Source organism: Acanthaster planci, linkage group LG18 (assembly GCF_054643075.1).
Source record: "Acanthaster planci isolate LZ-2023a linkage group LG18, COTS_SCS, whole genome shotgun sequence".
Lineage (NCBI taxonomy): Eukaryota > Metazoa > Echinodermata > Asteroidea > Valvatida > Acanthasteridae > Acanthaster > Acanthaster planci.
The window spans coordinates 2,884,897-2,909,331 of NC_141794.1; the positions used below are offsets into that span (position 1 = coordinate 2,884,897).

Genomic DNA, 24,435 nt, shown 5'->3' on the forward strand with positions numbered 1-24,435 from the left:
AGATTCCGACCAAACAATGACCAACATAAAGGCGGGGGAGAGGTTGTCTCCGCCCCATATCTTGCATCATATGCAAGGCGCGCATCTCACACGTTTTTGTTGTAGACGCTCTTTTGAAGATGTAGCGCATGTGTCTCATCCCTTCAGCACCTGATCTGATTATGCTCACCTCTGTTTATAACTAGCGAGGCTTCTACAGGGAATAGCCCCAGATCGAACCAGGACAGAAAATACTGATCTATTATGGTATCGCCTTACGTAACAGCCTGCTTTAGCGTCTTTATGGTGTTCGTGGACCCAACAGAAATAAATTTAAAAAATGATTTGTCCAGCTAACTTGCCTACCTTAGTAGGTAAAGAAATGTGTTTGGTACGAGTTAAATTGTTTCTTCTTCTGATCAGTACATCTGCGATTAAAAAAGTCACAAAACAGTAGCGAAGTGAGCCATCGGTCAATTATTACACAAGGTCTTATAAAGAAAAGTATTCTTAGCGATAACGAGGCAAACACGAGTAAGCTTAATTAATGGACAAGTAATGCCATGATATTAGCGTGTTGGTTACGGGCACATGCAAACAGCACTTTAAAGCTATAAAACATTTCTTAAGCCTCACTATTTACATGCAGTATTATAACCATCTAAATCTGAACGTTTTTTCCTATTAGTACGATTTAAAGACTGTACAAAAGACATAAGTCAAGCAATTATTTTAAAAACAATAGTTTCAGCACTGCATTTTTGCACGCAACTATAATACATGACATCAAAACAATAGTGTATAGTGTAATTCGACCACCAGAATTAGAAGCCATCACCGCGGTGGCACAACGCTCGTGGACAGGTGGTACGCGCGCGTTACATGCCTCTTCGACCAATAGGATGTCGTGATTTGCCACATGTTTCCGCGCGTCAAGCTAAAAAATGTGCGTGCGAGTGCCGTGCCACTGCAGTTATGGCGTCTAATCGGATTAGTCTATACCTAGATGCGAAATAGTCTGATGCCTCCATAACGTAGCCCTTTAATGCTTGTTTTTGAATAAGTGTTTATGGGACAGGACAGAACCAGTTCCTTGTGACAACACAGCGGCAACCAAACTACATTCCAAAGTTTTGCATAGGTGATTAAGTTTATACAGCATATAACATCTTACTCAGCGGCATTAGCGAAACCACGGTCGAGAATTGTATGCGAGATGTAATACAATCCGAACATAACACAAGTTGGAAAGAAATCACCAACTACGCGATACAAAAGAAAATTTGTGGTATTACATTTACAACTATATGCACTCATCAGTTCTTTTCTCCACCAATGCCCTGCGCTGTGTCGGGGTTTGGTGAAGTCATTCAAGCCCCGATGGCACGAGAGAGTTTGCCACTCCTAAGAATGGTTACCATCAGCACCACTGCAGGGAAAGGCATGCCCCAGGGGTGCGACAGCCTGGCGAAGCCTTGATAAAGAACCGATGAGTGCATTCAACCAAATCAGAGGCCACTGTCCCATACTAGGCTATGTTGCTTCACAGTGGTTTATTGACAGCGGTGGGGGCGGCGGTGGTAAGACTCGAGCTGCTTGGCGGCAGCACCATTTGTCGGTTGGCTCGCCTGGCTGACACAAAGAGCACGATGTTCCAGATGGAAAGGGCGACCCAAAACAGAACGGAAATCCATGCTGCCACCTTCCGTGAAGAGGGATTGAGTGAAGGCAACCGATCAAGTGAACGAGACAAAACAAAAAGTTACAGATTTCAGATGAACAATTTTTCAGTTAATCTTATTTGACTCAAACAAATGAAAACAAACGTTTTTGCCGGCACAGCAAAAATGCAACCCTGCATAGCCTAGCAAACGCAGGTTTGATGTTTTAGCCCTCGGGACGTATCATAGGGTAATATAAAAACATGTAACATGTTGTAAAGTTTTGGTTGGCATGGAAATCGCTTTTCATTTACACTTATTTGCTAGTTGAAACTTCCTGCAAGATTAAACGTCAAAAGCCTAAACTCGCACTCCCCATTATACGAAATCGCGTTTACCTCAGCTATTCTCAAAGTGGAGTAGAAACTCGAACCATCAACTTTGATTATGCTCCAGTTTAGAAATGTTTGAAAGTCGAAACACCTGCAGAGAGAAATCAGAGCCGATATGTAAATGCGAAAGAACCGGTAATTTGGTGCAAGTGTAAAGGCACGCATGCCTGGTTGTAGTTGGACCACAGAGATGGGACCTTGGACAAATCGATTCTGGGCACACAATCTCCCGCCAAAATTATATCCAGCGAGATAAAGGACGGAGGGGTACCCCCCTTTACACATCCAATCCCTATACACACTCCAGACTAATGTTGCCTATCACATTTCCCTCGATGTCTGTAAGGAATTCCTGAGATTCTGATCAAACAATGACCAACACAAAAAGGTGGGGGTGCTCTCCGTCCCATATCTTACTTCATATGGACAAAATGGCCCTCAGGACCTGACACGTGCTGTCTTTCTTAATACGATGAAGGTTTAAATTGTGTACACTGCGATGTTACCTGGTGTCTATAAAGCGCAGATACCACACATGGCTTATTAGATATACATGTATGTGCTACAGTATGGAGCGCTAACCTGCTATGCAAAATGAAGGCTGCTGAGTGCATCTATGTTCGTGCACAACCCTACGGAAAACTGAAAAATCCACACAGCATGTTATACGTCAAAAACCCCAAAGAGTACACTCACGATTTGTCGCTGTGTACTGTGCAGGCCGATATGAGACTGTTGCAGAAGGAATTGAAGCCACTAGTGATGAGGGCAGCGTCTGCGAGGACCAGGATGGTGTAGATGGAGAACGCTCCCGTGGTGACGATGCGCAAAATGCCTCTGTAACACAAAGGAGGCCAACCCGTTGCTTTGGATCACGGTTTGGGTGATCTAGGCACAATGCATGGTAAAGTTCTGCACGCAAATGAAAAGGAACCTGCGTCTTTGCATGCTTTCTACAACCAATTGTACCCCTTGGCCTTTTTAAAAGTTTGGGAAGAATTCCATATACGAAGTCCACTGTAATATCGCGTAATTACTACAAAAGTATCCTTACTTTGATCGCTGAATGAAGACGATTCCAATAGGCATTGAAGAGCTGAACATCATAGGACAGAAATGTGGAGTTTTGGGCACACTTTTGGAGCTACACATGGACCAGGTTTACATCGACAGGCGGCCATCTTTGCTTCTGAAGAACATGGCGAATGCGCACGACGTGTGCGCATGAACCGAATCATATCCGGAAGGGGTTGGGCTGCCACAAGCATTGAGGTAATTTTATGCATGAATCCGCAACACGAGGAGTGCAGAGGGCCGTCATCTGTCTGGATGGATCTACACAGTTCACGAGGTGCCGCGCAATGTGCCCTACTGTACATGTACATATACAATTTTTACTTGGGGGAAAATAGTGCGTGTTTTGCGACAATTTTTAAGTTGGAGGATTTGGTTAGAAGGAAAAATGGGCCCAATTTCTTTTACAGACAGTTTGTAAGTTGGACAATTTGTTTAGAAGGAAAAAAGGGCCAAATTTCAGTCTTTTAGAGAGTGCTTGTCAGTTGGAGGAGTTTTTTTCTATATTTATAGAGAGGGAAGGGGAAAAGGGAGCTGAAACCTGTCTTTAGATTATTGTGTGGCTATCTGCGCTCTAAAATGTGAGGGTAGGCTTGTACAGGAGAAGAACATCCTTAAGGATTTGATTGAAGTGGTCTACTCCGGCATGTCGGCAGCGCCACATGTATTCGGCCAGGTAGAACCCAAACTGGTCGCTTCCACTGTATGGTGTGGATAGTCACCTCTGTCACCAATTGCGCGTAAGACTCCAATTCTCGCTCATAGTGCATGTATTGCTAATGGATGAAGCAACACTCCACCTAGCCTGAGTTCTTATACAGCATTGGACTGAAATTCCTTCTTTCGTACGGCCGACTGCATTTCTACTTGTTCTTTCTCTCTTGGTTTACATAATACGACGTACGGAGATAACTCACGTCATACAGTCAATTGTGCTCAGACATGTACCTTACCTAGTTGATTTCCTTTGGCACAACCTACTTATATTAACAACGGATAGCCACATTTATTAATATTTAAATATTCTAATTTATACAAATATTCGTGAATAATTACATATTCAGTTTCATAAATATTTAATTTTTTTAAATATTCATCTTGACCTCATCTTGACCTCTCCTTAATTCAACCGTAACTTTATATGGAACATATCGACTTTCTCCGGCAACAAGCGCTCGTGTGGCGTGGTCAGTTAGACTGCTGTATTTCTATACCTAACAGTTCTCTTCATTGCAGGTTCGCTTCCCCTTTACGACACAATTTGGATTAAATGTCTTAAATGTGTATACTAACTGTAATAATCCTTGTACTAATGACAGGAAAACTGTGGAGAAATAAAAGGACGGGATAGTGAAGGAAAGAGGAAACGGTAGAGGATATAGTAGGGAAAAAAAGAACGGCAAAAGGACTCACTTTTTTGCCGTTTTATTGCGTGGGGCCCCTTCTTTTTAAACCTGTCCCCCTAAGTTACTGAACCCCCTTTCACATCTCTATCCCCCAAAAATAAATGTTGCCCCTTTTTAAATCTGTCCTGGAGCAAAAATTTCTCCTAAAAAGTGAACTTCGTATATGGAATTCTTTCCAAAAGTTTTTGTTTTTAAGTTTAGTTTGCCAGTTTTTGTTTGTTTCCTGCACCTGTCCGGACGCTGCATTGAATGTTTAAATATTTATTGAACTGTTTGTCTTCTTTCTTGTCAAAACTCCATGAAAATGAGTTGGAACGTGGTATGGCATTTCATTAGAAAGCAAGTCAGTTGAGCTCAGATGTTGGTATCAAAATCTGAATTTTGAACGCACTGTAAAAAAGGAATGAACCTACAGGATTAATTCCACTGCTTCCTTCTCGAAAAGAGTCACCGCTCGCCTATTTCTCTTTTTCTCCTAACCCATATATCAAAATTCAGTGTTGCAATGAGTCGCCAGACTACTTTATCCAAGAGATGATGTAAGCTTTTGTGTATGGTTAAATAAAACACAAGGTTGGCAAAAGTGGCGTGAAATTCACTTTGAGCATCCACATAATTATTCACACGTCCAAATGTAATCCAGCTTTACCAAGAATGAAGGGAACTCAGCAAGCTATTACCTCGGAATACTAAATTCAAATAGACGACAGACAAGGCAGAATGACAGAAAATTCTTTATATTTAAACAACCTCTCAAATGTAAACCTTGTCTTGGTGCAAGATACCAGAGACTGTCGGTAATGGATCACAACTCATCGACGAAAGACAGCACTATTTCAATCTCTAACTTGGTACTTGACCGGGGGGACAAATTCAAAAGCGAATCCCCACCCCACCCCGCGCTGAATACGCCACTGCACACTGAAATGTCATGTCATGGATGCGCGCACACGATCGACGAACATCCTGAACAAACATAAACGAGCCGCCACGAACCGCTGCCGCAGTGGCGGTTCACTGCTGAAAACAGGAGAATGTCCCACCGAGACTTCAGGGGTGCACACTTGTGTGCGTGTGTGACCCTCAGTAACGGATGGTGTATGCTATCGATTGTCAGCAGGTCACACTTCGGCTGTTGGTGCGCTCACTGTGTTAACTTGGGGGTCCAGTCCACTAATTCAAGCCCCATTGAAATTAGTGTAAAATCAGCACCGTTCAGGGCCCAACAGCATGCACGCCAACATCCCTGAGATTTCTGAAACACAAATGAAATTCTTGTCTGGTCACTTATCTTTCAATTTCTTTTCAATTTTTTGTGGGTTAACCAATTACATTTTTAATTATTCCCACAAAACAAAATCACCCCCAAAAAGTGATTTTTCCGAAGTCTGATTGCAGCCATTTTTCAAGTGGCAACCCTCAACTTTCTCGGGCACTTAGGACCATTTTTCAACCGTAGTTTTCAGCCCTTCTGCCCTCAAATGAAAGCTCAAAGACCCAGGGAGTTGATCCTGGCGACGATTTACACAATCTCACCATTTTGGGGGCCAAACAATCTCTTTTTTTCAAAAGATACTGTGGGGGCACTTTTAATGCTAATGAGCTGGTCAGAAATTCTCTCTTGAATTAGTGGTCTGCACCCTTGGGCAACATGCTCGAACTCAGCCTGGATGAACGCATGCGCGAACTCACATGTTGTACTTTCTGTAACACAGCACGATGATCCTGTAGATGGTGAACAGGAAGGACGCCACCACCCCGGCAATTTGCAGATTGACGCAGAAATTACATAGGCCATCGTTGGTCCAATGGAATTTGTACTCGTGCTGTGTTGAACCGACTGATTCGCACGTTACACTCACAGACAGCGGACAGTGGCCGTCAAATCTCGACTGGTGAAGAACAGAAGAAAAATGACTTTTTGAAAAATGATGCTGACAGAATGCATCAATTCGGAGGCTACTTCAACAGGAGTTTACGCGTGCACTGAAACGCTAATCAAGCTGGAAACGCTCCTCTGTCCTTTTTGAACACAAGTCATGTTTATCGGAAATATTACAGAAACTGTTAGGTAGGGATGCTCGTAAACCGGAAGGTGTAATTGTCAGAATACTTGTGGAGGGTCAGAGGCGACATCGGTCCATATTATGATTTCTTGATCTTTATAGCCAATGAGGGTTTGCTAACCTCTTTTTTTATTGAGGGAGGAGGGGAGATATGAGTGGTTTTAATTAATGATGTTTTTTTCGAATCCGCCGAAGTTCTTCCGAACCCAACTTTTTATCACCCCCCATGGTATGCTCCCGTTATTGCACACGCGCCCTCAGCACGGCATGTGCAGTTTGTTATTGCAGTAATTAACCAAATTTCATAGCCTCAAGTACTGGACCCTCCTATAAAAATTGGCAAGACATTCGTTAAAAACCAAAGTTCGGATGCAACGCATATCTTGTCCCCGAATTCAACCCAAACCAACCTTCAAGATGTAAAAATCAGCTGACGACCCCATGTACACAATACATAGCAAGGCTTGTACCTAGCGACACTTATTAAAGAACATCGTGAACAGTGGGGCCAACAACATTGGGAATTCCCAAGTTATGGCCCAATTACGAACGAACTGCGTGTAACTAGGCTAACAGAAATGTCCAGATATTAAAACAAAAAGGCGACGTAGTCCTAATTACTCGGGCCACGATTGTGCTGTTGAGTTGGAAGACAGTACTTACCTGCGTTACACCTGCTGCTCCGGCAGTTATCAGCCCGCTGACGAACGCGCCTAAGAGCAGCATCATTTCCACGATTATGCCCAGTGAAAAGGCAGATGGTTTGCTGGGTAATTTGACAGCAGGCATCTTGATGAGGCAGGTTGTCTTGTCTCTCACCAGTACCAGCAGGGTACCACTCTTGATACGAGTTCCAGTGTGCACCACCACTGAAGCGCTATGGTGTACTAACCCCAAACTTCGACAGTTTTTTACAGTGCCTATAATCTCTACTACGCCGAACACACCGCCCACAGTGGTAACATTGCTCTGCCTGGTATCACTTCGCTCATTTCATGACGCTCGATGACGTCAGTGGCTCTTTATCAAGTTCAGTACATACAAAAATGCAATTGACGGCGTACATTTGTCATGTAAATAACAGGTTCACTTTATAAACTTTGAATCCCCTTTCTTGAACCCCGCATTATGACTTCCGTGCACGTGCTCCATAATCAGAAATGTAAATAGAGAGAGTACAGCGGGTCGGTGCCTGTATTTTATTATATTGGCTTGTATTTAATATAAGTCAAAACAAGTCTGATTTTGTTAGGATTGGCTCGATTTTCCCAGTAACGGAGGTTACTGGATGGCTTGCTATGCATTCACTGGAGCATGAAGGAGGTTGGATCCCGTGATAGTGTAGGGATGCAGAATAATCCATTTGCGAGTTAAATTTGAATAAAATCTGCTACACTGAGTTATCTGATTGCACATAAGCACCCTAAACATGACGACTTGAATTCTTCAGACTAAAGACACTGTTGCTATATACCTCGTGATTCGAGGTAAGCTTTCACATGGCGACCATCATCTCTGGAATGGACTGGTTCCTTTGTGCCCTTATTGTCCATTGAGAACAGTGTACTGTTGCAAGGCGTCTCTTATGTAACTAAGCACAACCTTGCCCAGAATCACGAGGTATAGCAACAGTGGTTTTAGTATGGAGAATTCAAGTTCTTCTGTTCAAAGTAATTCAAATGGATTTAAGGAACTATCAGTGTACCAGATTTTGGCCAAAGTTAACTCGCTAAAGGTTTCTTGACTGGTATAGGGATCCTTGTGCCAAGGGGGAGTGTTGGCTTTGGGAAGAGAAAACTCTAACGCCTCTGATGTGAGTTGGTTTGGGTTTCGGGGACCCTACTGCCCGGGGAATGCATGTTGTCTCAGGTGTTAGTAGTGGGCGCCAGATGTCACTGAGCTTCAGACCGATGTCTTGGGGGACGGTGTTGGACCGGAAAATCTCGAAGGCTTCCCGGATTCTTCTTGGAAGCTAGTTTGGGATGGGGGCGATGAGTTCTACGTTGTCCCATTTGATGTGGTGGTCCGAGGCGTGTGCGTGTTTGATGATGGCCTACTTGTCGTATCCTTGTCAACCATGCGTAAAAAGCTATTAGCGGTGTAAAAAAAAATATTTTGTCTGCAAGTATCGGCTGGCTGATGTGGCCCGACTTTTATGTGTGGAAACCCTGTTGCAGGGCAGCTCAATTGTTCCACAAATTCTCCTTTGTGCATACTTGTGGAGCAAAAGCACTGACCTGTAAGATGGCAGCCCCCCCTTAAACAGATTAAGCACATAGGCCAAACATGGACATTCCTAGAAGTTTGGAGCAACACCAAAAAAAAAAAAAAAAAAAAAAAGAAAGAGAGAATAATGGAGTATAGCCTGCAAAGTTAACACTTAATCACGAGATAGGGACATCCCTTTTGTTAAAATAGAGATATCCGCCTCAGGAGGTTGGGGTCGTGTGATTGTGGTTTGAAAACCTGGTCATTCAGACGGCCCTAGAGCGCCCCTGACATTTAATTAATGATTCACATTCCGCCTCTTGAAGAAGCACCCCCTCATCAGTTGAAAAGAGTCATATGGGCGTTGTTGATAGTGATGCGATCGTAACGCATGCATTTCGTAGTCGTCCATGAACCAGCGAAGTTCGATTCCGACCGTTCCGTTGCTAAAAAAATACGCCCTCTCTTGGTCCAGCTCAGAGCTATTAACAAGGCACAAATGAAGATTAATAGAGAAGAGCGACACGCTTTCTGTTTACCCGCATAAAACTTCAGAACTACCTTATCACTCATTCGTATCCTCCACTGCTTACATCTCATTAATAACATTTTGATCAATATCACTCAATTAATATTCATGTTGTCTGAGTAGACACGGCCTTCTGCAGGTTTTATGGATTTGGCATTCACGGCAGCAGAAATGTATGCAGACCCTAACTTCCATGTTTTATGCATCCCCTTTATAGAGCAAATAATGATGGGCTTGCTTTATACAAGGCATATAAAATGACTGCAACGCTCGACACTGAGGGATCACATTGACGCCACACAGTTGTAAAGAAGTCTTGGTAAAATTGGCCTTTGAAGTCTGGTGTAGGTAGAAAGCACGTCGCCTTGACCGGTATCATCATGTCTCTCCCTGCCTGCCTTGGTATCCTGCTGCTGGCTGCATTGCTGGTAGCTCAACCTACTTTTGCATGGATTGAGGGGCAACATTCAGTCGACTTAATGAACGCCTTGGACCTTGGCAACTCGCAAACAGCTGAACGTGCGGCCTCGGGAGGTTTGTGCTTTCTTGTTCGTTTTTTAATCGGACGGTTACGGTGTCGGTTATTCAAAGTGTTACAATATAAGCCGCAGTGTGGTTTATTGAACTCTTGCTTTCATAGAGGACGGCATTTGCAGAATTTGGAAACTGCAAAGCGTGCAGCCTTAAGAAAGTTTACAGTTTGAACCTATCGGTAGTTGTTGCTTTAATTCTCGGGGGTAAGAACATCAGCATCACTGTGATATTATTTCTTGGGGGGAGGGGGTATATATGTCTTCTTCCTCGACTTAGTTTGGCTTATTCGGGATAATTCCTTTATTTCCTCTCTTCCTGTAAAAAAATGATATTCTTGCAACTGTTTTTTTACAAGAAGAAATGTGAAACCCATAAAGGTGAGTGGAGTCAGCTTTGAACTAACTAAAGGCCATCCTGGTGGTCATGAGCTTGCAAAAGATCTTTTAAGGCCTATAGGCAGATTCGCGAACGTACAAATCTGGTTCACTGTGTGGTTGTATTCTGTTGGGAATTCATAACCTAATCGGAGGTCCAGTTGATATTCAAATAGTGTTACGTAGGGTTTACTGGCGTCCGATGAATATGAGTTTATGATATATCAAGGATCGATACTGGCTCCTGAGGGCGATGTTGCATAGAAATGACCTGATATCACTTTAAAAAACTTTGCACTTTTGGCCTTATTATGTATGCTGTACTTTGCAAATATATATTGTTACTGTAATGTACAGCTTTCTGTAGATTAAGATCCTCACAGAGTCCATCTTTTTTCGGGGAGGGGGGCGGGGGCTTGTAACCTTTGTAGGGGTAGACCTCCCCCCCCCCATGGCAACTAACGGTGCGACCATGAAACGTCGATAGGCTGGTCACAAATGGTTGACTAGACTGGTCCAACTATCGTCGACTAGCGTGCGTTCGATCAGAGGTAAGCCGCCTTTCCCCCCAAAATTGATTCCATTCAAATAATACTCATGTGCGTTCCTTTCAGCCGTCAAAACCGCTCCAAGAGCGATTTTGACGGATGCGCAGCGCTTGGCGAGAGTGCTGAAGGCAATTTTAGTCGAACTATTGCCCATTATCGTAACGGTAAGATGATCACTGGCCGCGAATTACGCGTCACGCCACTAAAGGGAGCAAAATGAGCAGGTCAGTTTTTTCGAAGATTGTACGTAATAATCGCAAGGATTTCACTCAATTGAGTTCCAACTGAGGACTTTTTACGAGCATATTTGATAAAAGCGAACAAGGGCAAGCAAGGTGTGTTGCTTCGTGGGGCTTTACTAAAGGAATGTCTCTTGTGCAAAACTCATGTTCTCTTCCCCAGAAAATCGTCTGAGTTAAATTGTCACCCAACTGAAACTGAAAACTGCAACTACCCCGATTGAGTGGTGCCAAAACATCTTTCTCTTTTTTTGGGGGGGTGACAGGATATCTATGCCTTTCTCATTTCAACAAAGAGATGCGGTTGATTTTGGGTCCACGCAAGTGCTCAAAGTGAATCAGAAATCATCCCTAACTTTCAGTGTTTGGTCAAGGGTTGTTGGTCATTTTTAACTGAATTACAGAAGAATGTATTGTTTTGTATTCTTTCCTTTTAATGCCAAGTGCGAGAGACGATTGAGGCGTTGACTGCTGAGTACGTCAAGCAGTGCAAGCAGAACAACATGGACGGCGTCAAGAACTTGTTGGATGAGCAGATCATCGTCATGCCACAAGGCTATGGGGTCCTTGAAGGAAAAAGCAGTAAGCCTCTGTAACTATTTCCTTTGAAATTTACCGAGAAAATCTGTGTTTGTCGGGCTACTGGAAAGCCTGCGTTAGTTTTACCCTGCACGGTTTAGTAAGTCAGGGCAAGATGATGTGTATTTGACGTTGTTTAGGGAGCTAGTCACCGACTGGGTCATGCGATCCCATAGGTTGAAAACATAGGCTGACATTTTGCAATACGCTACAGCTTGCCCACACAAGTCGTCACGGGCCAGTGAAGGTCGGTCTGTATAAACGGCAGTGTCACGTAAAGGCCTGATTGTTAACGGCCGTAAGCTTCAGACATGCGGTGGCGACAGAATTTTTCAGTTTGTTTTTGCAATTAGGATAGACTCGAATGGCGGGAAAAATAGGAGGATACGGTTTAGTTTGGGTGAACAGATAAGAAATCAGCTGCTTCTTCTGTAGTCTGTTTATATCACTCTTATGCCAATTTGAGGCAAATTTGATCAATGTGCTGATATTTTGTACTTCCATGCTGCGTATGTCTGTAAACCTCTGTTTAGGACTCCATTATTGCATCCCTACCAACACATGCAATGGGAGACTTTGAGAAACTTGGTGGCAACGAACATACCGTTCCATTTTACTAGTTCTGAGCATGCGTGCGTTGTCTGAGGATGGGTGCATAGTTCTGAGCTTGCACATTTCCTTGAAAAAAGGACCGATATGTCTGCTGCCACCAGCGTCTCGAAGTGTAAGTGTAATTTTACTTGTTAAACTCATCAGATATCGATCCATACTTGAAGTGGATTGAAGATGTGAAGGAGATAACCATGAACTCCATCCAAGTGGAGCCCTTGGATAGCAGCGCCACCTACGTCTTCCAACGCTCAGAATCCGAGGTGACGGACTTGAGTGGCACAATCAGTTTTAATGGAAAGTAAGTGATCAATACTGGCGATTCTCAATAGTGCGCCTCCAAGAGTCTGCAACGCGCTGACCAATCACAGCAGGGTCCACAGATTTCGCGCACAGTGATTGTTCAACGCGTTGCAAACTCTCGGAGGCGCACCACTGTGCAACACCCGTTATGCGATCCTTGCGCCCCCCCCTCCCAACAAAGGGGAAAGAAACCAAAGGAAGAAGGAACGATTGCAAATCACCAAAAGTCAGAACTTTCCCTTGACCTAGCTCCATGGTTTGTGAGTGTGCCCCTCCCTCTACGCGTACGGGCTCGTTGGTTTCCATGAGCTGTATGGTACTAACTACCTAATATCAACAGCCACTGTTGTCTGCACTCTCGGCTAGACGGGAAAAGGAAGCCGATAACAGCGCAGCAGCTGATTTGCACGCTGGCCGCATGAGGTCGCATACTGACCTTGATTTTCACAGAAAAATAACGATGGAAACGGATAGCTAGAGCTGCACTGTAAACGAAAGTTGGTTATCTGTGCTCAACATTGGACTGTCTGGCCAACTTAGATTGGTCATTTTAGACAAAGAGCTTGACTATTACTTTTATTAGTAAAAATGGCCCATTTTGTATAGTGCGATACGGCTAATGACGAACGCCTTGACCAAAGCTAAGACAAACTAGGGCTTGCGAGGCGCTGGAGGTCGGGATGAGGGAAGGCGGTGTGAGGAGGTGCCCTTAGGGGCGGTGTGTCGGGCAAGATGTTAAATGCCGCAGAGACTCTTGTCGGATATCTGGTCTTTTCAGACCTTTGTCAGCTGATGACATGATTGGCTCCAACAAATCATGGGCGTGGCAAGTACATAAACACCCTGCATTTCGGTTCCCTTCCCAGGAGTTTGAGAATTTGGAAAAAGGATGGTGACGGCACTTACAAGATTTACATCGACATGTACAACACCGGTCGATAACCAGGAGGCTGTAATCAAACTGAGGCACTTGATGCATAGACGTTAGGTAAAAGTCAGAGAGCACCTGCTTGATTATCCTAAAAGTTAATTCATCATTTCAACTGCAGTTCAGTATCGAAATTATTCAACACCACTCTTTAAAATAATATTTGCACCAAGGTTCTGAGAAGGCTGAAATATTTTTTTGTCGACATTATTCTCTTGAGGTGTTGGACAACAGTTTTATCGGGTTAGCGTCCAAATGGGATTTAAATTTCGCCAGAGCAGCCAATAGTTAATGTTGCGACACACTGCTTATTAGTAAAGCACTTCTATCACTTGATTGAGATTAATATTCGATTGACCTATGACACACTTAGGTACAAGGCAAGGCCTCTTTGTTTGACCGACTTTGGTAATGCCCTCTTTCTTGTAACCACTGGAAGCTACATGTGTAAGACAACGGTATGATAAGTCTACATTTTGAGGGATGTTTAAAAACTACTTCCCATGACAAATGGCCATAATAGTGATTATTCTTATTTCTGAAAATATTCATAATAATTATTAATTAAATGGAAGAGGGAAATTGATTTCAGTAAATTATTTGCATGAGAAATGCTATGCGTCGTGGCTTCCCCTTTTGTCATGGCTTTATTTATTATTTGTGGAATTGGAGATCCAGAGGTATAATGCACAGTTTCTATTGCGTTTGTGTAGTCAGAGCGTCAAGTTTTGGTTTCTTGTTTGTGAGAACTGACTGTGATAGCTAAATAATTATTACATGGTCATCAACATGATGCAGGAGTACCCTGTCATCGGTTGAAAAGAGCAATGGTGGTGGCGACACGACCATAATAAACATTTACTTTTCATAGTCGTTTGTGAACTAGCGAACGGGGGTTTCCAATGAAGGAGCCTCCATTGAGCTTTGTATGGAAAGAGTACCACCAGCCGCAGATGATGGAAATCAAATGGCTACTTATTATGAGTACATTACGGCTATCGTTTAACTACTGTCCGTCGTCACATAAGCGCATGCAGCAGACATTTTCTATTCAACAATGGTGACACTTATGTCACAACCAAAGATCGTATAGCGTCGAAGGCACAAGATGGATAACTCTGCCCAAAGGGTGTAATTACCATGGGCGCCATTTGAGCAAGCGATACACCTGCGCAGTTTACGGTAATGCTTAGGCGCAGGCTCACCAGGTTCACGTGCCTGCCGCGGCGCCTGCGCCTTTGCATTACTGTGCATTGCGCAGGCGTATCGCTTGCTCAAATGGCGCCCACGCAATTACAACGTTTTACGTGTATTCATTGTGAATTTCGCCATCTCGTGCCGCTTTACGGCGATATACGACCTTTGGTCACAACTCACTGCTCTGTCGCTGCAAGGGAGATTACCCCCTCTGTAGGCCTTGGTCTTTCTTGGGCGGTTCGAGGATTGAGGGGGACGCATGCGCATCGAACAAGACTCATCGCGGTCTATGATTAGTAAAGAACCCAAGCTTTCCGTTACATTCAGAAAACATGTGAAGATGGAATCCTGCACCTAACTTGGAAAACAATGAGTGTTGAAAGCTTGAATTAAACTACTTGCTGCTGGGGGAGCTCGGTTTCGGGCACGTATTCTTTATATGCATAACTGGGGTGTCCAAAATGGGAGAAAAAGGGAACTGGGCTTTGTAACAAGAGACGGTACTCGTAACAAAAGACCAGGCTGCTGGGAATTACCAACATTTTCACTGCATTAGCGGAGATAATCCAGCATTTAACAGTGTCCCACTGTTCGGGGCATTCTGTGCGAGCAGATTACCACAAGGGACAAAAGCGCTCCGCCACTGCAGCGATGAGCCACGCAATACCTCGCTAATCTGGCCCTTGTTAAAAGGACATAAGCAGCGCACTGTGCCAGTTCCGGGAACAAAAGAAACTTACGTAACACTGCGCAATCTGGGCTCTTTTTACAAGACGGCAGCCCTGGTTGAAATACTCTGGCGTCAATACATGTTGTCTGTCAGATTAGAGAAGAACCAAAACAGTCCTTCGTGTGGCTGTAAGGGTCCAGTAAATGAAGATATAAATCCAGCGAAATCAGTATTTTAAATGCCCCCGGCGTGCTTTTATAGTCATTCGTGAACAACCAGCGAAGTGAATTTCCTACAGGAGCCTCCTTACTAGGAATATCCCGCCCTCTCTCTGTCCAGCTCGGGCCCCTTGAAAACCACACATTTTTTGTAAACTTGCTCTTTAGAATAAAACATTTTTTTAGTTTTTTTGCTTGAAAGAGTTTCCTCACAGTTTCATTTGGGACAATCATAGTTACGTTTATTGGGGTAAACATACCAACGGGCTATAAATGTTATAAATGTTGCTAAAGGAACTATAGGCCATGAGAGCCTATAAAAGGCTAGCACTGTTGTGACAGGAGCCAATAAATAATGTTATCACATACAAATTGTTTTTGTAGTGGTCTTGCTTGACCAATAACGCTATTGTATGGAAAATGGAGCCTCCTGTGAGCGACGGTGTAATTAGTATCCCCTGTGTACTTTGAAAGCTGCACTCGTGGTTTAAGGAAATGGAACGACAGTTTAAATTTGGGGAAACTTGTCATATCATTGTTTTTCGATTAAAGACGACGCTAATTGTGGTTATTCAAACCAATACGTTGGTTTGAAACGGGAGAGAAAAAAGTTGGTTTCAATAAATTAATTGCATGGGAAATACAGCTCGAAGTAGGATATGCCCGTCGTCGACATAATCTATAAAGTGAGCTTTTCAACAAGAGTAGTTAGGCAAATTCTGCGAATATTCAATTTCCTTCACCTCAATACACAAAGTCTTTAGGATGCAGATTACCAGCGACAAATTGCGGCGGTGATCATAGGGTAAAAGGGGGTTTCATGGTTGTGAAACAGATTGTGCGAAGCAAGTACTCGCTGCGCTCTGGCTATGGACATACTGGACATGCCACAAGGCGGTAACTGGCCAGATGTCATAGCCCGGGCTATGAAAGGGCGCTGGAACCTAGCATTTCATGTGGACGATATTTGTCAAGCTAAAGTCCATAGCTAGAGTAGCCTTCCCCCCCCAAAATGAAAATGGTTGAGTGAAACAAATTGTGTTATCTTCGTAGACTCTTAAAAAAATGACTTCCAGTAAACCCATCCAGGAAAGTGTACGGTGTATCCCAAAACTGTTACCTAGGTATAACGGGTATTCCGGGTGCTGTGTGTGAACGCCCTCTATCGGTAAATATGTCTTCTCGTAGAGTGCCCTTGTTCTCCGGCTAAGAATCGTGGTTTTAATAAATTAAAAACATCATTCTGGGGACACACCGTGTACTTCCCCATGGGAGGAATAATTGTAATCTTTCAAGTTTTGACAAGACTAGTCTTGGTGATATTTTCGCGATGAAATTTCGGATCCCCGTTGTCGTCCTCTTCTCATTGTCTCCACACCAGTCCATTCTTGCATCAGTCTATCAGCTCGGCCCTGTTTTTCTGTCTGTTTTTCAAGTTTAATGTCCTGCATGTGTTTGCATAATTTACCCATCATGCATATATGTATATATATATATTGTTCGCTAACGTGGCCTTGATGTTGCTAACGGTCTTAAAATGTAATTAATGTCCATATGTTTACAAAACTCTATTCAAATACGAATATTGTTTCAATAATATGATCTTGCTTACAAGCAAGATCGTAGCGGGCAATGATGAAGCCAGGAGCAAGTTGTTGGGAAAGCAGTCAACTTGAATCGCAAGTGCGGCGAGGCGGTGCTGCGTACGGCTTGAATCAAGCACACCTTTGTAAAACTAAGATCTGTTTGGATCGACTCAAGTCGCTGTTGCTGGCTCGGCTCGCCACTCTTGGAAATTTACCTCGTTTGTGATGTAATGTCGGGGACTGGGGGCTCACGCGTTTCAGATTAACACTCATCATTTGGAAGCCAGGTGCACGATTCGATCTCACTTCTTTTTCTTCATGAAACGGAGTCCTTATTGGATCCCTTACTAACCCTAGACCCTGATGAGTATTGCTCCATACGTGTGCGTCCCCTCCATCCTCAAACCGTCTAATATGCCCATTGGGGCCTGCGCTATGAGAGAGGGCGCAGTTATCGTTCCTGCTATACACAGCTCAAAGGGGTCTCCTTCGATGGGAGTGGCCTTTTCGCAGGATCACAAACGACTGTGAAATGTAAACGCTACGGTTGCGCGCGCGTCGCCACCATGACGGGGTCCTCCTGCCCAGGTAGGATTAGCCGATCCTGCATCATGCTGATGGCCACATGATAATTATTTAGTCATCATAGTCAATTCTCAGAAACAGGAAACCGATGGCGGGCAAACGCAAAAAAAAAATGCATTTACCTCTAGATAACAGAAAGAATAAAGATGTTTTAATAAAGGCACCACCAAGCCAGTTGTGGCCTCTTTAAAACCACGTTTGTTATCAGCAGCGCCATTTGGCAAAATTCTTGATGTTTTAAGTGGACAGTACTGCTTAGAGCCATTCTTGTGGAGAAGCTCAAAGTATATCGACTGTCAAGAGGGGCATAACCTATACCGGGAAACAAAAGGGAAAGCCATGGCAAAAGGGAAAGCCATGGCAAAAGATAAAGCCATGGCAAAAGGGAAAGCCGTGGCAAAAGGGGAAGCCGTGGCAAAAGGGAAAGCCATGAAAAGGGGAATCCGTGACGAAAAGGGGAAGCCATGACGTTCAGTATTTCTCATGCAAACAATTTATTGAAACCGATTTCCCTCCCCCATTTCAATATGTAAATATTCTCAGAAATGAAATGATTGCCAATTTCGTGGTTTGTTTGACATGATATTAAAAAAACCCTCAAAATGTAAAATTATCATAGCTTCCAGTGAAAGAGAATTTCCAGCGTAGCTCAAAGAACGAGGCAGGCTCGATTTCCACCTGAGGTATAGTAGGTCAATCAAATAATTATTACTTTTAATCAAGGAAACTAGCAGCGTGAAGCAGCATTAATTATTGGCTGCTTTGGCGACATTTCAAGCCCATCGGGATGTTAACACGATAAACAGTTGTCCCACACATTATGAAACCTCAAAAAATCCTTTTGACAAAAATAGGGGTTATATTTTAGCCCTCTCGGTACTGGACTGCAGTTGAAATGATAAATTAACTTTTTAAAATTCAGGATAACCCAGTAGGTGCCTTCTGTCCTTTACCGAACGCCCATGAATCAAGTGCCTCAGTTTGATCACAGCCTCCTGGTTATTGGCCGGTGTTGTACATGTTGATGTAAACCTGGTAGCTGTCGTCAACTTTCTTCCAAATTCTTAAAAACCTGATAAGAGAACCAGTATGTAGGGTATTCTGTTAATTGCCACGCCAATGATTTGTCAGGGCCAATCCAGCCCACAATGAAGACGAGGTACCAGACAGGAGTCTGTGCGGCATTTGATATCTTGCCTGACACACAGCCCCCTGGACCAACTTCTCACATCGACTCCCCTCATCTCGAATCACAGTGCCTCGCAAGGCCTCGTCTGTCTTTGCCTTGGTCGAGGCGTTGATGGTGTCATTAGCCATTCCGCACTAGCTAGCTATCCGTTTCCACAGTTGTTTTTTTCATATGAAAACAGAGGTGAACAGCTGCCTCACGTTTCCAGCGTGCAAATCGGTTGAGTCCAGGTTGAACTGATTTAGACATGCTGTTGGGCTTAATTTTCCACGGCGGATGTAGGTGAACACAACAGTGGCTACAGGGTGTATCAAATAATGCCCCACTTTGAAAAACTTCAGTAAAGAGCACTTTTCGGGGGAAAACAGACGTATCACCATTTACGTAATTAACCCGTGCTCACTCATGCGTCACATTTTGAGTCTGTGCAGCTGCACAAAAAGGCAACGAACCATTGTCTTTCAACCTATGTAAAAGGATTTTCAAAAAAATATAGAATATTAATCCCTTAAGGGCAATTTTTTCGAAGTGGGGCATTATTTGATACACCCTGTAGTTAGGTAATTAGTGCAATGCAGCTCGTGGAAACTAAGATCCGCTTAGTCGCATGTACGTGTCCAGGGGGGTAAGCTATTTTTGGCAGGGGGGAGCAGTACTAGTACAACCCGTGCAAAAGTGTAAAGGGGAAGTTTCGGGCAAATTGGTGATTACACTCCTTTCCTTCTTACTTTTGTTTCTTTCCCCTTTGGGGGGGGGACCTCTCACCTTTTCGCGAAATCAACGACAGCAAGTTGATAACTTACTTTCCCGTAAACGTGGGTCTGTCACTCTTGTACGTTATAGTAGATTCCAAGCGCTGGAAGACGTAGGTGGCGCTGCTATCCAAGGGCTTCAGTTCTTTGGAGACCTCGGTCATCCCCTGCACATCTTCAACCCACTTGAAGTATGGAATGGCATCTAATGAGGTAAAACAAGTGAAATTACACTGTAATTGGATGTGTTACAGATGCATTAAGGACTTAGGACTGTACAACTACCTTCGTACGCAGTACAGTCATTTGCAAAAGATTGGGATCACCTTACAAAATACATTAACCTGAACAAAAAAACCCAACTTAAACCAATCAATCATTGCAACTTATATTTATTTTCAAAGTGTAACCTTAGTATCTTGGTTAAACAGAAATTTGACTACATTTCCATGGTTTGGACAGTCTAATGTGCACTCGTTTATTTTTGATTACGATTGGCTGTTTTACCCGTGCTGCCTTGCAGACAAATTGTCATACAAGACCTGCCTTTGCAAACAAATTCATTCAAATGGTATTTAGCACTACGCTGATGTTATGCACCAATGTCAGAATCATTCAATGAGACAATGGAATACAGACGCATTGACAAATATACCAATAAAATTCCAGGTGGTGTTAAACTTTTGCAAAGGACTGCAGTGTAGGCTACAATGATAAAATTTGCTATTGTATATGCGTGGCATAGACAGACGACACAGACAGAAAAGCAGCTTTTGTGATCTCTTATTGGTTGGCCCAAAATAAACCATATCCTCCTGTATTGACCGCCATTAAAGTCTACCCTAATTGCAAAAATGATAATTCCATATATAGGCCTATTTGGATTCGGAGGCCGTCACCCTGTGCATTTTTGTAGTACCTCAACGACGCAAAAAAGAAAGTTTGAGCCGACCCCATGGCTTAACCTTACGCCCCCAATATTCAGGCTTTTTCCGCTGACTATGTGTATGTGTAAAATAAGCGAAGTGGAACGGCTTGGTGTGGACTAGCCACAGCGTAATACAAATGTCAGCCATTGGTTTTGACCAAAGGGATCACGTAACACAGATTGGTGACTAGAATGATAATAATAATAATAGCTTGTTCTTACATAGCGCACATATCCATCACACTTTATGCTCAAAGCGCAGTATTATCATTATCCCTGCACATTAGGCTCACAACAACTGAACATTCCTAAAACCATCTCAGCTCCCCGGGGAATTTACTAGCTGATGCTGCCCCTATCAGGCGCACACGGCTAGCATAACCCAATCTACCTTCACAGGTACCCATTTACTCCTGGGTGGAAAGAGGCACATGGGGGGGGGGGTTAAAGTGACTTGCCCAAGATCGCAACATACTGCCACCAGCTGGATTCGAACCCCCGACCCTAGGATCAGAAGCTACAAACACTAACGACTCGGCCACATGCCCCCCAAGTCCAAATAACGTCAAATGTACGGCATCTTGTTATGACTAATAAACCGTGCAGGGTGGAAATTAATGCAGGCTTGCCGATAGCCAGACAAATACAGATTTTCCCGTTTAATTTCAAGGAAACAATCATTACAAGGGGCTTACCGGTTTTTCCCGAAATAGTTCCATAGCCTTGTGGCATGAGGATAAGCTGGTCATGCGCAAAGCTCATGGCACCTTCCATGTTGTTCTGTTTGCACAGCTTGACGTACTCATCACCCATCGCCTCAATCGTCTCTCGCACTTGGCATCAGGAATAAAGAATGCAAGACGAGACATTGAGCTTTCCATGATGAAGAACGGTGGGTCATTGAGGTTTGCAGTAGCACTTTACAACGATTTCTCTTTTGTATGCGGATTCTGAAAAGAACCGGAGGGTACCCAATGTTTCGGAAAGTATGCTCCGTCTGTCGTCAGGAGACCTGTAGAGGCTCTGATGCCGAAGCAGCTGATCGGAACCTCTGCAGTCTCAAAACCAGACGTTTCAGAACCACACATACTCACAAAAGAGATATCCTTGCATGGTGCTACTGCAAACCTATATAATTCACGACGAGATATTCTGCTGCATGGGAGAGGCTGTCATTTTGGGCTTACTGATTTATTCAACTAAATATGACCGAAAGCCTGATCAAACACTGAAAGTTAGGACGAAACTTCAAATGCCAGAAACTGGCAGGTGTCAACCCAATTTGGGAGTGAAAATTAAGTTCTGATGCACTTTGAACAACTGGGTGGATCAACAATTAACCGAATTTTTTCGTTTAAATGAGAAAAACGTCAACTTCCAGTCACCACCCCCCCCCAAATAATGGGTCGGCACAACTCAGTCGGGGTAGTTGCAGTTTTCAGTCTCACTTGGTTGACAGTTTAACTTGGGCAATTTTCTGGATAGAAGAACATGAATTTTGGCGCATGAGACTTCAAGTTAATCCCTTTAGTAAAGTCCCACGAGGGAACATAGTTTTTCCTTTATTCACTTTTCTTAATACGGCAGTGGAGGCTGATTGGCACATTACTGCAACAGCAATCTGCTGCATAATCACACAAGACCCAAAATAATCAAGTCACAACTTCTGTTGACAAAACAAGAAGGTACAAACCTCCTGAGGCCGCACGTTCAGCGGTTTGCCAGTTGTCCAGGTCCACGGCGCCCTTGTCGACTGGATGTTGGCCCTCAACCCAAGCAAGAGTAGGTTGAGCTATCAGCAATGCAGCCAGCAGCAGGACACCAAGGCAGGCAGGGAGAGACATGATGATACCGGTCAAGGCGATGTATTTTGTACCTATATTCTGGCCTTCGAAGGACAATTTGCGAACTTAGGGGAACTTCTTTGCAACTGTGCTGCGTCAATGTGAATGCCAATGTGTCCAGCGTTGCAGTCATTTTATATGCCTCGTGCAGAAGCCCATCAAAACTTGTGATCATCCAGCCTATCAATAGTTACTCTAAAACGGGATGAATAAAGCATGGCATGGACTAAAGCTTAGGTATTCAGACAATTCTGCTGCCGTGAATGCCAAACTCAAAAAACATGCCGAAGACTGCGTATTAATTAGACAATATCAATATTAATGTATCAATAATATTGATTAAAATGTTATTCATGAGAAGCAAGCAGTGTTAAAGGCACCCACGCCGGTGAAGCCTACGGTACAGAGACTGATGCATAACACCACTCATTTGCCTAATGAGACTTGAAACAGGATCATTATGAGGACTGACGGGTATATAAATATTCAGCGATGTGAAAATTGTGTCCAGGGCCTTGAATATGCGGTTTACGTCTCGACAATTTGAAATTATTCGCAACGGTCAACTAGGACACGTGAGGCAGCAAATGTTCCTTTCCTCACACATTTTTCCCAGGCTTTTGAAACTATCTAAGATTAACGTAAGCACAGTCTCGTTATCCTCTTGAGACTTGTCGGGGGGGGTCAGTCTGTCTCACATTATGAGACCATAAGCCCTCCAGAGGTTCTATGTACCGGTACGCCTCGAGCAGAAGCACCCCCTCATCAGTTGAAAAGAATCATTTTGGAAAATTTCTTAACTAATCCTTGATTTGAAATAGGAGAGAAAAGTTGGTTTCAGTAGATTGATTGCATGAGAAATACGGTGAAACGTGGCTTCTTATTCCCTTTAAAATGAGCATAATGCCCGACTGCCCGTTTTCCTTGTCCGTTCCAGCGAAATTAAGAGCCTTTATGTTTATGTTGCGCGGTGTACAGAGAGCCTAAGATACAATAACGGGCAGGTTGGTAGTGAGGGACTTGGTCGGTGAACTCGAAAATAATTACAGCGGTCACTAGGCCAATGTTTCGAAACAAAGCAACGCGACCACTGGTCACTGCTCCCACAGGCTATAGTCAGAGTGAGTTGTTCGGTGGTGTCATCACAGAGCAAAGTACAAAGTACGGCCAGGGTCAGGGGCGTACGCGGACAGTCAGCCTCGGAAGTTTTACGCGTATGATATTGGTACACACACTGCAGCAACAGGATACGCCACTTATATAATTAAACCATTCCATTCAATTTCAAGTACAGGGCCGCATTAAACGGTCCACTGGCTATACGCACTCCAGCCCCTATTCATTTTCCTGGCCTCATTGCAGGTCGTGCAGATTGAGCGACCGGACACAATGCCTGCACCTGCCACAGGGATCGATCCAATGTGGCTTGATGCCTGACCACACGCTTGCTGTTGTGTAGCCTCCAGCTGCTTGGCTTGTCTTACCGGCGACCTTCCATATCCCCGCTGAATGCATTGCCTGCGTTATAATCATGGCGCTGTGTACAGAGATGCCTCAGCGAAGTAATCATGTATGCAAGCCTGCGCACAAGACTGGTCCGGATACTTATAGTCCGTAAACCAACTCCTAGATGGTTTGTCCCAATCCAGTAAAACTTGTTGCGGAAAACAACGCACAGGGAAAACCGCATCCCTTGATCAATGGGTGACATCGAAGGAACACTGCGCAATAATGATTTCAGTCTATTCAGAGGGTTTTCAGAAGACAAAGTGGAAAAAAGTGCATAGGCTGAGAGAATATGACGTTGAAATCTGTGGCCCTGTACATTTTCAATGGGCTGCTCAAACTTGTTGCCTCAACTTAATTGCCGTTTAAGCGACATAAATTAGAATTAGTATATTAGTGAACTGGTATCTACGTAAGAGCTCGTGATTGGTCAAGTAAAATGAATCATTCGTATTCTTGAAAGTTTCTTTCATGCACTAGCTAAGTTGTTAATACATGTGTTCATACTCGGTATGCCCGAATACCTTGAGG

The 24,435-nt window shown here is 43.7% G+C and overlaps 3 protein-coding genes across 3 annotated transcripts; 1 reads left to right on the forward strand and 2 right to left on the reverse strand.

Moving 5' to 3' along the window:
- Positions 1-1,061: 1,061 nt before the first annotated feature.
- LOC110980763 (transmembrane protein 179B-like) lies at positions 1,062-7,547 on the reverse strand. Its single transcript, XM_022237719.2, has 5 exons — positions 7,242-7,547; positions 6,205-6,404; positions 2,729-2,869; positions 2,039-2,123; positions 1,062-1,681 (listed from the first exon to the last, which is right to left on the reverse strand). Exons 1-5 carry the CDS (start codon positions 7,365-7,367, stop codon positions 1,523-1,525), a joined length of 711 nt encoding a protein of 236 aa, XP_022093411.2. The 5' UTR covers positions 7,368-7,547; the 3' UTR covers positions 1,062-1,522.
- A 1,999-nt stretch (positions 7,548-9,546) lies between these two features.
- LOC110978020 (uncharacterized) lies at positions 9,547-14,041 on the forward strand. Its single transcript, XM_022232649.2, has 4 exons — positions 9,547-9,849; positions 11,455-11,592; positions 12,346-12,499; positions 13,368-14,041. Exons 1-4 carry the CDS (start codon positions 9,696-9,698, stop codon positions 13,441-13,443), a joined length of 522 nt encoding a protein of 173 aa, XP_022088341.1. The 5' UTR covers positions 9,547-9,695; the 3' UTR covers positions 13,444-14,041.
- A 4,121-nt stretch (positions 14,042-18,162) lies between these two features.
- On the reverse strand, positions 18,163-22,549 carry LOC110978028 (uncharacterized). Its single transcript, XM_022232663.2, has 4 exons — positions 22,248-22,549; positions 21,250-21,387; positions 19,678-19,831; positions 18,163-18,757 (listed from the first exon to the last, which is right to left on the reverse strand). The coding sequence occupies exons 1-4, from the start codon at positions 22,396-22,398 to the stop codon at positions 18,685-18,687; spliced, it is 516 nt and encodes a 171-aa protein (XP_022088355.2). The 5' UTR covers positions 22,399-22,549; the 3' UTR covers positions 18,163-18,684.
- Between the last annotated feature and the right edge of the window lie 1,886 nt (positions 22,550-24,435).

Coding starts and splice junctions, on each gene's coding strand:
- LOC110980763 (XM_022237719.2), bottom strand. CDS start 7,367: ATGCCTGCTGTCAAATTACCCAGCAAACCATCTGCCTTTTCACTGGGC. Junction 2,870..6,204: donor TGTTACAGAAAGTACAACAT/GTGAGTTCGCGC, acceptor TTTGTGTTACAG/AGGCATTTTGCGCATCGTCA. Junction 2,124..2,728: donor ACAGTACACAGCGACAAATC/GTGAGTGTACTC, acceptor TTCTCTCTGCAG/GTGTTTCGACTTTCAAACAT.
- LOC110978020 (XM_022232649.2), top strand. CDS start 9,696: ATGTCTCTCCCTGCCTGCCTTGGTATCCTGCTGCTGGCTGCATTGCTG. Junction 9,850..11,454: donor TGAACGTGCGGCCTCGGGAG/GTTTGTGCTTTC, acceptor TTTAATGCCAAG/TGCGAGAGACGATTGAGGCG. Junction 11,593..12,345: donor GGTCCTTGAAGGAAAAAGCA/GTAAGCCTCTGT, acceptor TAAACTCATCAG/ATATCGATCCATACTTGAAG.
- LOC110978028 (XM_022232663.2), bottom strand. CDS start 22,398: ATGTCTCTCCCTGCCTGCCTTGGTGTCCTGCTGCTGGCTGCATTGCTG. Junction 21,388..22,247: donor TGAACGTGCGGCCTCAGGAG/GTTTGTACCTTC, acceptor CCTGATGCCAAG/TGCGAGAGACGATTGAGGCG. Junction 18,758..19,677: donor AGACCCACGTTTACGGGAAA/GTAAGTTATCAA, acceptor TTCTCTTATCAG/GTTTTTAAGAATTTGGAAGA.